The sequence below is a fragment of the Typopeltis vanoorti genome, chromosome 21 (genome assembly GCF_054136105.1).
Source record: "Typopeltis vanoorti isolate ZY-2024b chromosome 21, IOZ_Tvanoo_1.0, whole genome shotgun sequence".
Lineage (NCBI taxonomy): Eukaryota > Metazoa > Arthropoda > Arachnida > Uropygi > Thelyphonidae > Typopeltis > Typopeltis vanoorti.
In genome coordinates, this window is record NC_143569.1 from 80,715,404 (window position 1) to 80,730,511 (window position 15,108).

Here is a 15,108-nt window from a genome sequence, read left to right on the forward strand (position 1 = left end):
TCTCATATTTGCCCACATCACTCTACTTGAGACTGACTGCCATTCAAGAAGATTAGCCTCGTATTTTGTGTTGAATACTATGGCTACTCCTTCTTTTCCTTGATTGTTATTGCCTGAATATAACATTTTGTATTTATTGCTCAGAAAGATCTCACCAGTTTTGGTCTTTTTTGTTTCAGTCACCCCTATTATGTCGATCTGGTACTTATCTAATTCCTCAGCTAGCTCCATTTCTTTGCCATTCAGGCTTCTTACGTTGACAGTACCGATCTTTAACTCTGGTGATGTTGAGTTGGGGTTTGTTTTCAGATTTGTTCCAGTAGCTGACTTTTCGCTGTTCGCCCTGGTTCCCTGGCGAAAACAACGGGGGCCTTGTTTAACCGGGCGACGCCCCAGCCGGCATGAAATTTTGTCATGTTGTACCATCGTTTTTTATTTTGGTTTAACCAATAAGAATACAATTTGGTCGGCTAAATCCCAAATTGCCAGCCCATCCTCGTTCGTTCAGTATCAAAGTAGATACCCAACAGGGTGCACCACGAGAAGGTGAGGATTGGACATTAGGTCAGAAGCCCTGGTCGGTTCTCCGCATTCCTTTAAAGGCTATGTGGAGGTCTCCTCTCAGTTATACAGCTTTGACCCTTAAGCACCCCGATATGACAGATATCAAAAAGTGGTATACGGGGAATCTGAGTGTTGTTGTCTCGGCTTGAACATCCCCTGAGACACTTCGCAAGTGCAACAGTAGGCAGCCTCCTAGGGGCGATTCCTGGACACCTTCGGGTGACTGACTGGCCTGCTACGCTATTGCTCCCTTACAGGGTTAGCAGCCCTGGTTATACAATATTAGCATGGATAAGAGGATGGCTGACTGACAGATATCAAAAAGTGGTATACGGGGAATCTGAGTGTTGTTGTCTCGGCTTGAACATCCCCTGAGACACTTCGCAAGTGCAACAGTAGGCAGCCTCCTAGGGGCGATTCCTGGACACCTTCGGGTGACTGACTGGCCCGCTACACTATTGCTCCCTTACAGGGTTAGCAGCCCTGGTTAAGTTTCCTCGCTTGCAATAACTCATCAGATGAAGGCTCTGACTCTTATAGGTCGGAGCCAGGAAACTCGTCAAGTGTGAACCCAGATGTCTCTTTCTTGTTTGGAGATGATCCTGCCACCCGTCCCAACGGTGTCCTCAAGAAGAAAATTTAAGAAAGCTCTGCAAAGACTGTCAACAACCCATTTATTCAAGTTCTCATCATGCTTGTTCTGGCGGTCAAGGAGTTCCCAATCTCAGACACTTCATATGTCAGGTCTGCGATCGTGCATTCTCTACTGCAGTTGGCCTTGGCATGCATCGCACGGAAACATCCAGCCGAAGCCAACGCTGCAATAAGAACAGAGCACGTTGGACTGCCAAAAAAGAAAAGATCCTCGCCACTCATGAGATCAAGTTGACGGCTCAAGGGATAAAGAAAATCAATGAGGCTTTATTTGAGGCGTTCCCATTAAGATCCTTGGATGCCATCAAGTGTCATAGATGGAAAGCCAGTTACAAAGCCTTACTTCAAGAATTGGCAGCCCATCCGCCACAGGTAAGGACAGGTAATATCTCCGTATCTCCTGTCCCTGCCTTTCCCTCTTCCGGCCACCATCCTGCTGTAGAAGAAGAGGCTTTGATTCTCAGACTGACAACATCTCTCTAGATGATGCTCCTCTTCCAGAATATAACCATTAAATTGTTAAATATCTCACCCGTGCAACTTCTATTCCCGCAGTGCAGGGTGTTCGCAAGGGTGATCCTCTATCTCCCCTTTTCTTTAACTGCATCATAGATGGGTTTCTTCATTGTCTTTCTAGCCATATAGGCTACTCGCTAGGCGCTTCTTCCTTTATTGCTATGGCTTTTGCGGACGATCCTATTCTCGTAGCCTCTACTAAGATAGGCTTGCAGGAACTCCTTGACCGGGCAGTTGACTTCTTCTCTATTCGAGGCCTTTCTATTAATGTAGAGAAGTCCTGCTCTTTAGCTCTTGTCCCCTCTGGTCGTGACAAGAAGCTTAAGGTTGAGACTATAGAGTTGTCCCTGCATGGGAGGCCGTTGCATACTTTGACCATCCTGGAAGAGTGGAGATACCTCGGTATCATGTTCACCCCAAAGGGAAGGTCTTCTGTCCCTTCTATCTCAGAAGATGGGATCGCTTCTTTGAGGAAAGCTCCTCTCAAGCCCCAGCAAAGACTATTTCTCCTTTCCTACTATCTCCTACCTTACTTTTACAAGTTGGTGCTTGGTAGGACATATACCTCGGTACTGTCCCAAATGGACAGGGCTATCCGTTCAGCCATGAGATCATAGCTCCAACTGCCACTTGACACTCCTACTGCATATTTCCATGCGAGGGTGAAGGATGGTGGGCTTGGGATTCCATCACTTAGATGGCTGATCCCACGCCTGCGGCTGTCAAGAATCGCGCAGTCAGAACCATCTTCTTCTCCCATATGCAGAGAGGCTTTCTATAGCCCATTAATACAAGAAGACTTTAGGCGGGCTAAAGTCCCATTCTCGAGGTACTTTAATCAAGTCAGCACCCGCAGAACACAAGAGATGAGGTGCTCCTTTAAAAGTCATTTCTGATGCCTCCCCAGCATGATTGGGTAAGGGATGCACCAGACTCCTCCCTGGGTTCGAGTATATTGACCTTATCAGGATGAGGGTCAATGCCCTGCCTACCCGAGCCCGCACAGCTCAATGGGATAGTGACAACTCCAACTGTAGGGCTGGTTGCCATTACAGTGAGACATTGTCTCATATAGCCCAGTGTTGCTTCCGCACCCATGGGGTCCACGTGAGGAGGCATGATTCCATGGTCTCCATTCTGAACAACAGCTTTAAGAACAAAGGTTGGGAGACTGCAGTGGAACCACATTATAGGCCCACTGCGGATTTGTGTAAGCAAGACTTAGTGATTAAAAGAGATGGTGACGTTTGGGTAGTTGATGCTCAGGTGGCGGGAACAGAGCGTCCACTAGCCTATAACCATAATAATAAAGTAAATTATTATAAAAATAATCAAGATCTAGTTAGTAAGATACGGGAGGAGCATGGGGCAACTCCGAGGTTTACCAGTGCCACCATCTCTTTACATGGCGTATAGAGTGCAGATAGTTATAAGGACAAAACAGCTTGGGCTTACGCAAAGGGATATAAAAGTTTTTTCTTTGAGGGCCCTACAGGGCACACTGGTGACATGGCGTTGTCACCAGAGAATGACTACAATGATAACTCAAACAGGCATAGGGTAAAACACTTGTAAAGGCTTAGGCCTATATCAAGTCTGGACATGATGTAAGGGTAATACTGCCCGTAACCAGTACAAAAAAAAAAGGTGTACCACAAGGATCAGTGCTTGGGCCACTGTTATTCAATCTGTACATTAACGATATTGGGAAGGATTTGACAAGTGACATACAGTTAATTGCTGATGACACAAAGATAGGTAGGGTAATCAGGAATGCTGCTGATATGCAGTCTTTGCAGAATGATTTGAATAGGCTGGAATTGTGGGCATGGGAAAATGGGTATCAGTTTAATGTCAGTAAATGTAGTTATTCACTTCAGCACGATTAGATATCCAATGTCGTATTATATTAGTGGGATTAGGCTAGAAGAAACTGATGAGGCTAGGGATCTTGGAGCGTTAATAGATAGGAAGTTGTAATTTAGGGGCCATGTGGCAAAGATTGCAAATACAACTCAAAAGATAATTGCAATGCTGAAACAAACATTCACATATAAAGATAAGGATGTTATTTTGCCTCTTTACAAGGCCTTGATAAGACCTCACTTGGACTATTGTGTGCAAGTCTGGTCTCCTGTTTTCTGCTGTGATTCTGATATATTGGAGAGAGTACAAAGGAGAGTGTTAAAAATGATATCAGGATTGTGGAATACTAATTATGAAGACAGATTGAGAATTTGTAGACTGCAGACAGCAGCAAACAGGAGAAAGAGGGGTGATATGATATGATTGAGACTTACAAACTTCTGAAAGGGTCATACAGGATTTCAGTTGGAGGGTAGGGAAAGGACGAGAGGGCACCCTTGGAAGCTGAGAATGAAGGCTGCCAAGAAGGGTGTGAGGGCTAGATTTTTCTCTCTCAGGGTAGTGCATGATTGGAATGGATTGCCATTAGATGTTGTGAGTGCAAGCAGTGCAAATGAATTCAAGAATAAGTATGATAGCTGGTGTGTGTAGTATGTGGCCTCCCTCGATGAGTCTGACTGCCTGGAGGTCTCTCTTAATAATAATAATTTTCATAACAAATTTATTACCACAGTTATTTAGTTTAGTGAGGGAATCCTGCAGACTTGCACTGGGTTTATTTAGAAATATAACATCTGCATGTAAAGAACTGAGATTAACATCTCCAATTTTGATATCAGGCCTGATGCCACTTTGCTTCATAATGTGATCCATATAGGTAATGAATAATAGTGGAGATAATGTGCACCTGATTTAACATGAAACCATCTTCCTATACCTCCTTCAATTCTAAGTGCTGAGTTCCAACTCAAATATAGACTGTGTAGCTCAGTATAACGTTCCATTTACATCACATAACTGTAGCATTTTGAGCAGCTTTTCTTTTGCCAAATTGACAAATGATATTCATTTTCAAAATCTACAAAACTAAAATATGATCATTGTAATACTTGTACATGATTTTACAACTATTTGTCTTCAAGTGAATCTATGTGGCCAGAACCCAGATGTCATACTCTTAAGATCAGTACAAATTTGCCGGATTCCTTAACAAAACTGGACAACTACTGTAATGAATTCTCCATCTTTCTATGGGATTGGCTAAGTCTTCTTAAACTGGCTAATCAGCAATCTCAATTATGTTGAAATATCAACTGAAATGTGTTAGATGGCACTGAAACTAATTTTAACGTACTCTGAGAGTCAGGATACTGGCAGTTACAAGGAGAAACAAATTTGTCGTTATTAGTATTCGCAAAAGCATTAGAACAACCAATATAATGGTATAGTCCACTGAACAAAACAGAAAAGTTTTTTTTTAAAAGCAAAAAAGGGAAAAGATCCAGATGTGCAGCCTTTTGCAGGAATGTTAAATTTATAATATTCAAATTTTAACAAATCCCAAATAAATAAATAAAACGAAAAATAAAATGGCTTGTCTGTAGTAGACAATCAGTCAACCCCCCCCCCTCCATATTCCAAAAAATTTGGTATTTTAACTCTACAACAAAAAAAAATTAAAAAAACCTTGAATATTTTTTCAAACAATAATGCAAATAGGGATTTAAGATGACAAGATAACAACAGTTTTCTGTAATCTTGCCTTCAATTATCAATCCATGAGTTCAACTAGTATTAATAAAGTTTAGATCAAATCAGAGACCTTACAGAAAAAAAAAAAAAAAGTTTTAGGAAACTGAAACTTGGATCTTATAGTATCTTACATCCACTAAGTATACACACAAGCACACATAGGAAAGTTTTTTTCACTTGTTGCAAATCAGATTAAACTTGCCAAAAAAATTATATTCATGTTCTATTCTTGATCCAAGCGTATGCAAACAGAGTTTGGGCATGAATTACATTCATGACTATGCTACTTGTATACAGAAACTAACGATTTCATGTTAATTTCCTTTGTATCCAATAATTATGGGAAGGGCCACTATCTAGAAGAGATACTGAGGTTGAATTAATGAAGATGCGATTTAGATAGTGAACAGTTGTCAAACAAGAAAGAAAAATGTAATGTATTATCATTAAACAAAACCTTCCTGGAAAGGATTTGCAGTCAAGTGAATCAATGATACACAAGAAGGAAGAGGATGGGCAAAGGAAAAAACAAGCGAGTTATACTTCAGCATTAGTTGGCAATTTTTTTTTTTTAAATTATTTATAGGGATATTTCATGGAGTCAAAAGACTCATCACACTATCAATTAACACAATATCTATCATACATCTCCAACTTATTCACTTGTTGAAGCACTGACAACCACCTTTGGCAATCCATTCCACTCATTCACCACTCTCCAAATAAAGAATCTAGTCCACACACCATTACTAACAACGCTTTGAGACAACGTCCTAGTGTAATCCCTTGTTTTCCCCTACTCTTCACATATCGAAAAATTTCTTTTTTGTTAATTTTAAAGAATCTCTTTAGTAACTTATCAGTTTATATCAAATACCCTCTCCTCCACTTGCAACCCATACATCTTCAATCTATCTTCATAGGGAACATTCTAAAAACATGTCACGAGCTTGATCACTCATCTCCGAATCCTTTCCACTACCTTCCGGTACCCTAGAAATGCAGGTGACAAAATTTGTGCACAGTAGTCAACATGTGGCCAAATCACAGCCTTATAAAGAGGGATAATAACCTCTTTATCTTTACTTGTCATCGATGTGTTCTCCAACACATCCAAGTAACCTTCTAAGCCAGGGGCGGCCACCTTTTACATTCCATGCAACAATTATTTCAAGTTCAGATGCACCATACAGCTCTTGTATCCTTAAAAACTCCCAGTAAAAATATGTTGATATAGACGTGATATATTGATTTAATATAAAAACAAGATAAACATTACTTACCTGAAGACTTTTGAGTCTGTTTTGATTTTGCCAATCTTTTAATGTTTAGAGTTAGTTACTGATAGCAGCAGAGAATTCTTCAAATCTGAATCAGTGAATTGTGACCTCATTTTGTTTTTAATCATTTTAATGGCTGAAAATGCTTGTTTATATCTTTATTCCGAAACGACAGATATAACTCTGGGCAACTTTTCTTAATTCTGGAAAATATTTGCCAGAAATTGTTGGAAGCATTTGAGATTGAGGGAAGCTCATCAAATTTCATGTTTGATAATGATTTGTTTTCAAGTCAATAAGTTCCATTTGTATGTTACTAGGCATCTTCATGATTTTTTGCATTTACTTGCATTTATAAACCCATTTTCACTAAGTGAAAATGGGTTTATAAATGCAAGTATGTGGTCCTCTTCTTTAGCAAAATCATGAAAATTACTTTCAACTGACTCTTGCAATAACCTGATTTTTGCAATATATTTTCTAAAATTGCCCATTATCTTCAGTTCATTCACTCTGCTCTTTTTAAGTGTGGTAACTGGCACAAATCCTCATTTTCTAACTGAGAGGTAAACAGTTTTAACTCCATCTTGAATGTATTGATATCATTTACTAAGCTAAGAAATAATTTGTTCTTGCTTTGCAGTTCCAAATTTAGATCACTGAGACGGCTGGTAACGAACTAAAAATGCTAAATCAAACAGCCAATTGTTATCACATTAAAAAGGCTCTTTCCTCAGGCAGCTCATTTTTCTCTTCTAGAAAATTATGAACAGTATTTTCCAGTTTCCAAATCTACTTAAAACCTGTCCTCTAGAAAACCAACCCACCTCACAATGAAGAACGAGATCACCATATTCCAAATCCAACATTTCATGATATTCTTTGAATTCTCTTCTGTTTAATCCTCTTGCTTTAATTTTATTTACGCATTTCACAACCAGTAATATAACATAACATGCTGCAAATTTAACATTTTTTCACACAGTGACTCTTGGTGTATAATGCAGTGATATTTTATTAAAGAATGACAGAAAGTTTTCAAGCAAAGTTGTAGTCCAAGCAGCTTTACCTATCCTTGACAGTGCTTTGCCAGTACAAACACTAATGAGTTTGGTAGAATCAAATCTACTTGTAAATTTTCTAGGCATGATTTTACTTTCTCAAATATGTCTGTTCCTCTTGTTTTTCCATGAAGCGATTCAAGACCGATAAGTTCTTCAAAAACATTAAAATTATCAATTCCTCTTATAAAAATGCTTATCTGGACTACATCATATATACTAGTAGATTCATCCAAAGCAATGGACAAGGTCTTTCAGTTGCTCAGAAACATCATGAGAGAGTTTCTCAGTGTGTCTTGTAACTGTTTGCTTTGAGAGATCAATCTCATCTACTTTCCTTTCAATATTTTTATCACCAAGACATCTTGCAAATATTTGAAGCTTAACAAATTCAATTTTTTGGCCAATGCTAAAGCCATTTTGTAGGATGCTTCTGTCATCGCCAAACTTTCAAAACTTTTTTTAACAACATATTTCATCTTCTATTGAATTCTTCCTTCATCATCACATATTCTCTCCATAACTCAGACCCAAATACTATCTTCAGTTTTCCTTCTATTTCAGTCTGATGTTTTATATTTGAGAAAGTGTTTTCACAAACAATACACAACAGTTTTCCTTATCGATTCGCTATAAATAAGAACTAATTTTCCCACTATTGACTAAATTCAAGCTTACTATCACCTTGTTTTTCTTTTGCACTGTGATGAATAACTGAACAAAATAAAAAAGAAGGCTTAATTTTTGAAAAAGTACAAAAACTGCAAATGTTCACAAAGGACGAACAAAGAATAACTTCGTAGCACACGAGTATCAATTGTAAGCCGACAGACAAAAACCTGCAACGCACCACTATTGCTAACACTTGGTACCTCAGGATCAAACAAGTGAATGAGCAAAAGATGTGCACGAAACAATAAAATTGCTAAATATAACTATTAAGTTTTAGCTCCCCCCCCCATAAAAATTCAGTTTTTGATTAATACAGTTTGCATAAATAAGCTCTTTTTTATCATCATCATTGGAGTCCAATGTGCCACTTTTGGTGCATGTGCCAAAAGTGGCACATTGGTTGGCCATCCCTGCTCTAAGCTATTTTGCCAACTCTTGCAATATAGCTTCTGAATTTCACTCTATCTACCATCACTCCCAGATTCCCCATCCTCATCAATTTCCTGTAATCTAGCACCATCAATATGATACAAAGTATGTAATCCTTTCATACCAAAGTGCATTACCTTACATTTTACAATATTAAATTGACAACCATTGTTCTTTGCTCACACTGCCAATTTATTTAAATCATCCTGCAACATATTATTTACATCACCATTGCTGACTATTGCCCTTCCCAGTTTTGCATCATTAGCATACAACTGCAACTCCCCCCTCCCCCCCAAAAAACTTCCATTATATCTTTAACACTTTCATTGCCAAGCTGAAAATTGGAATTTCGTGTGGTGGCCAAATTTATTATTATTATTTTTTTATTTAGTTAGCGACGTCCACGCGATAACGCTTGATCGGCCATTTGGTGAGAGCTCGCATCGCGCGATATCGCGTGTTTGGCAATGAACATGTTAATGAAAAATTAGAGTAGTGGTCCTAGTACCGAGTCCTCGGGTACTCAACTAGTCACCATCATTTGGTTTGATTCTGAGTGAAATTGAAGTGAATTTGTGACTAGTGTGAACCACCCACTGATGTCTACCAGTCACCCCTGTCCATGCCACCAACCTCATATCCATTTTCCCATTTGCTTCAACTTATGTAATAATTTATGTGGTATTCTGTCAAATACTTTTGCAAAGTCCAGCAGTATCATCATATAACCATTTCCTTGATCCAATTCCACTGGAACTTTATTATAAAATTGAATAAATTACTGAGGTAGGACCTCCTTTTTACAAAACTATGCTGCCCTCTAGAGCATCATATTCCTATCCACCCATTTCTGAATGTTACTTTTAACAACTTTTCCAATACTTCAACCACCACTCCAGAGATACTAATTTGTTACTTCTGTATTGGAGCAACATTTATGTAATAGAACTATCTTATATCCTCTTTCCATTCCCTTGGAATCTTGTCAAAGCTGAGATTAAACAACTTCATCAGAGGTACTGTCAGTTCACTTGCACATTCTTGTAGCACACAAGCTGAATATACCACCCAGGCACAATAATTTCAATCCTTTATCCTCAAATTCAATTTGAGGATAAAGATCTATTTAACAATAACATTTAACTGCAATCAGAGAGAAAGCTGGCAACACACATCATAAGCTGAGGGCTTGCTTAGGCCTTCAAAATATCAAATACTTGAGTTTCAAATTTTTCTGTTGTATTTGTCTAAAGATAGGTAACACACACAATTCGCTTTGTTGATCCAGTGTCACGGAATTCACACTAGCGATCATTTATTAACTGAGAATATTTCAAGTAACACATGATAAATACTAATGGGAAAACAGAGTATAAAAGGAACTTTTAGAACCAAAGAAATGCCAAATTCTTCGAATCTCTTTCAAGTGAAAAATCAGAAAGAACTGAATGTTGTGTTTTTGGAATGTTAGAAAGAATTTATTAGGATTGTCAATACAAGAATTCCAAGAAAAATTAAGAGGCCAGGAAATTAACTTTTTCCATAGGTAATGATGCAATACGCAATGAAAGATTACTTCTTTTGGTCCTTTCAAAATATTTTGGATGTGTGGATAATTTGCTTGCAAATATTTCAAGCTAGTAAGGTAGAAAGTACTGGTAGGAAAGAAGACAGATTTTAATGAAAGCCCACTACCTATCTTACAACAGCCTTGGCACTCTTTTAGGAGAAACAAAAGTTAAGGAGAAGAATTTAAAGTGAAATTTAAATGAATCTTTCCATACCTACAAGAATTATTTCAATGGAGCATTCAGCCAAAATGTGTGGATCAGAAAACTAGAAACAATAACCCAATTCAGGAAATGAAACTAAGAAATCATGAAAATATGATAAGATAATCTTCATGATTTCTTTGCTTCATGAGAAAATAAATAAATTTTTCTCCATGAGATAATATATCAATGCTAGATTGTGATGTGAAGTGCCTAAAGGACAAACAACATCTATGGTACAGTTAGGATTGATGGCAAGGAAGTGACCAAAAGTGCTTGTAGTGGAGCAGTAGGATTATCTGGTATCAATGTGACCAAATGTGTAGACTTAATTATTTTTTATAGCTGGTCACTATAAGGAAGGACATTCATTGAATCTTCTGCTTTCCTTTTTGAATAGAACTAACAGAATACTCAAGGGGTTTACCCAGAAAAGTCTAATCAAGTATTTTCAAATTCTTCAAGCAATCTAATTTCAGATAAGTAATAAAAATATTTTTAATTAGCATTTTAAAAAGATAGACAATTTACTTACATAAAAAAGAAAGTGACTCCAGCTGCCAATATCCATGGATAGAAAGATTTCTCCCACATAAGCACCGAGTTAATAGGTAATAAAACTTCTCTCCATCCTTCCAAGTTTCTCTTAACTTGTTTTACTATTTCCTAAAATAATAAATAAATTATATATTATTAATATCATTAAAAAGTTTTAATGACTGATACTGAGAGATGACATGGTTTATTTCAAAAGATACTACTAGTTTACTAGTTTTGTTGAACTGATCAACATCTTCAGGTATCACAATCAAAGTAATATATAAAAAATTACAGAGACTTAAAATTGCATAAACAGAACAAGTACAAAAGACAGTAGCACGTTTGAAAACAAAATGCGAGCTGGAGTTCCAAATAAATAGACTAAGCGCTGTCACGAGTGCGCCAATACTGAACAGAGGCAACGTGTGCGTCTGTTGTCCCATATCAACAACAGTCTTAGGCTGTTGCTGATATGGGAAGAATTTCTCTAGATTCGACAATCTTTCTCTCAAGCTCATCATAGCACACATGGATGTTAGAAGTTTGAGTCCAATTCACAATGTGTTGGCGGCCTTCGTCTGAGTTAACTGAAAAGAGAACGTGGCTAGAGAGAGAGAGAGAGCACTGGCTCTAGTCCTGTTGTAGGAGATATCTCTACAGTGTTCTTCAAAACGTAGAAGGATGGATTTTAGTAGTCTGGCCAGAGTATGGCTTTCCACAATCATATCAAATCTTGTACACTCCTAGAAACTGAGTTGGAAGATATTTCTCTTTAGGTTTACTAAGTATTGAATGAAGTTTTGGGACCATATATACATATACACACACATATATATATATATATAAAAAAAGATTACTTCATATAAACACGAATCTCCCTCAAGAAAAGTTGAAAAACTATAGTACATAAGTACAAAGGACGGTATAAAAGTATATAATCCAGAAACCCAGCTTTAAAGAACAAACATGAGCTTTTTTTCAAGACACTTCAGATGTATAGTAAGAAGAGTGGTGGTATTAAACTAGAAAATTAAATTATACCACTGAAAGCCCTCCATTTCCACAATGGGTATTCAAACCAACAACAGTCTGTCTGTCAACCAGGATAATAACAGAAATATTTAAACATCTCCTCATCTGAAACAGCACAACTATAAAATTCTTGGGTCACTTTCTCCCAGATGGGGAAAGGAACTGAAAAGATAAGATTTGTCCATCAAAATTACAGGTTTTGCAATTCTAAAAGGGGTTTTAAGGGTCAAAGTCAAATAACTGGGAGGAAACCTCCAAATCACCTTTAAGGAATGTAGAAAACCGACTGAGACTTCTGACCTAATGTTGTTGTGTCCTGAATAATCAAAAAAATAAGTAGGGCAAAACATTAATTTATTCAGGAACAACTGACCTTGACTGTAGGTAGAGAATATGGTGTTTTGACAATGAACGGCGTGTATATATATGTATAAATAACACTAAGATAGAAGTGAAGAAATATTTAACATGTGAGGCTTTGCAGGAAGTCTAATAAAGAAATCTATTTAGGGTATTAATTTATTCAAAGCAATTTGTTCATGTATTATAAGAAAGCAAAATGTATAAGCTAGGGTCCAAGGGTCACATTTTAGCCGTCCAGAATAACACATGGCTGGAGGGAAAGTGAAGTTATATGAAAAAGAAGCTGGAACGCTTTCTAAGAAAACATGGCATGTGCACGTGGAGGTGTGCGATAAACAACATGGCGAAGTGCATGAATCTCCGAGATTGAAGCGGGCAATGTAAACGCCCCCCCCCCACATACACACCACAACTCACCCACCCACCCACCCACACACACACACGAGGCTTTTTGGTTCCTGTTTCCTGACCTCGTGGATGTTGGTTCTCGGTCTCCGCCAGCGGAGAAGATTCTAGGCTGGCCGTGGAAGTTATGAGTCATCTGCCGTAGCATGCGAGTTAGGGCTAGCAATTTCCTCAGACCAGGATAGCTATGCTATATCGTGCATCGGTAATCCAGATGTGTGTCTGCGATACTAGTGAAAGTCCTGAGCGGCACATAGCCTTTCCAATTCAGAGAATCTGGCCATGCAGCTATCGTGTGTGTGACCCAGGGAATTATAGACCTTAAAGGAGCCTTGATGTCCAGACAAGGCTGAAGAAAGAACTGAAAGTCATTCTAGGAACAGTAATGTAGATTGTCATATTCTGTTTTCCAGTTGAAGATTTATGTGCGAAATCTTTAGGATATTTTGTGTAATGGACTTATTGTAAGAAACTTTAGGAACCATCCCTAATTTAGCATTGAACTGTCCCTGTTAGAGAAATGTTTCCCTAGAAGAGATGATTGTGATATGTTGAGAAATATAACAAGTGACCACTTGAGTGATAAAGGATAGGCTACATAAGCTAGAAGTTTGTTAAATTATACATAGAAGTGGTCCAAGTAATTTGTTCATGTAATGTAATGTTAATATTGAAATTGAGGTCTTGCTAGCAACACAATATAGTTAACCATGCATTTATGTTTTCTCATGTATAATTTCTTGATTTAATAAATGTTTCATAGCATTTGCCTGTGTCCAGCTTGTTATTTAAATTCAAATAGCCACTCATAAAATTACCATCGAACCTAGCGGGAGGGACCCGCGAGTATAATTTGATATCTAGAGCCACGACTGCATGCTAAGATAAAGAGAACAGGAATTAGTTTATTTATTGTTGGAAGTTTATTATTGTGTATCACTCTCAGAGTGATACACAATAATAAACCTTGGATAAGAACCTCGTCTATCCTCAGTATTGGCTGGCGCAGTTAAAATATAAATTTGTCAATATTTATCAGGTGAACTGTCTCAGAGGATATGTTTAAGAGCAGTGTAATTTAATTTAATCATAAATTAAATTACACGTGACTAAATTTAAGAATGGCCTAAATTTAGCTTGTTTAAAGAAGGGGAAATTTGTATGAGTGCGTAGGGTATATATAACTAACAAGATCAGATAAAGATATAAAGGTAATATAGTTAAAGAATATGCAAACCATATAAAGAATTGGTACACAACCATGTCCAATCCTCACATTCATATGGTGCATACCATTAGTAGAGGGATAAATTATACACTCTATTTTCTTAAACTACAAATAATATGATGTAACATTATGAGATTTCATGCTGGCTGGGGACTTGCCTAGTTAACAAGGTCCCCACTGTTTTCACCATGGAACCATAGTGGGTAGTGAAAAGTCAGCTACTGGAACAGACTCAAGACATCCAGAAGAAGAAGAATAAACCCAATGTCAGAAGAACTGAAGATAGCAACAATCAATATAAGTAGTATTAATGGAAAGGAAACCAAGCTTGCAGAAGAACTGGAAAAGTACCACACAGATATAATTGGCATCACAGAAACAAAGAAGACAAAAAACAGGTGAGATCTTACTAAATCATAAGTATAGGATGTTATATTTGGGCAATAATGATCAAGGAAAAGAAGTAGTGATAGCATTCAACACCAAACATGAATTCTTGATTGGAAGGCAGTTTCAAGTAGAGTTTTGTGAGCAAACTCCAAAATGAGAAAACGGGCAATGAAACTTATTTGTGCCACAAAAGGTTCGCCTAAGGAAGAACTGGAGGAATTGTTTAAGTCACTAGCAGCAATTGACAAAGAAAATGGAAAAAAAGTGGTACTTGTTGGAGATCTAAATAGCAGAGCAGGAATACAGAAATGTTTTGGGAACATTTGGAGTAAAGGGCAAGGGTAATAATAATGGTAAGTATCTGCTGGATTTTTGCACAAAATATAGACTAGCCATTGCTAACACCAGTTTTTTGGTTACTGAGGAGGCTACTGATGTAATGCGTTTATGCCAGGAGAGACGAGGTAAGCATCAGTCCAAACAGATATCTGATCTTGTCTGGTGATTTGTGTATTATTGAAGGTAAGGAAGCTGCAATTTCTTAAACATTGATCTGCATACTATCCTTCAGTGGGGCAAGG

General features: G+C 37.7%; 1 protein-coding gene across 1 annotated transcript in view; it reads right to left on the minus strand.

Moving 5' to 3' along the window:
- The window catches only part of Arl6IP1 (ADP-ribosylation factor-like 6 interacting protein 1), a 95,913-nt gene that overhangs the window by 66,064 nt on the left and 14,741 nt on the right, over positions 1 to 15,108 (minus strand). Inside the window, exon 2 of the mRNA XM_090410873.1 lies at positions 11,105 to 11,235. Coding sequence (XP_090266999.1) covers positions 11,105 to 11,235 — 131 coding nt within the window. The remainder of the gene's footprint in view (positions 1 to 11,104; positions 11,236 to 15,108) is intronic.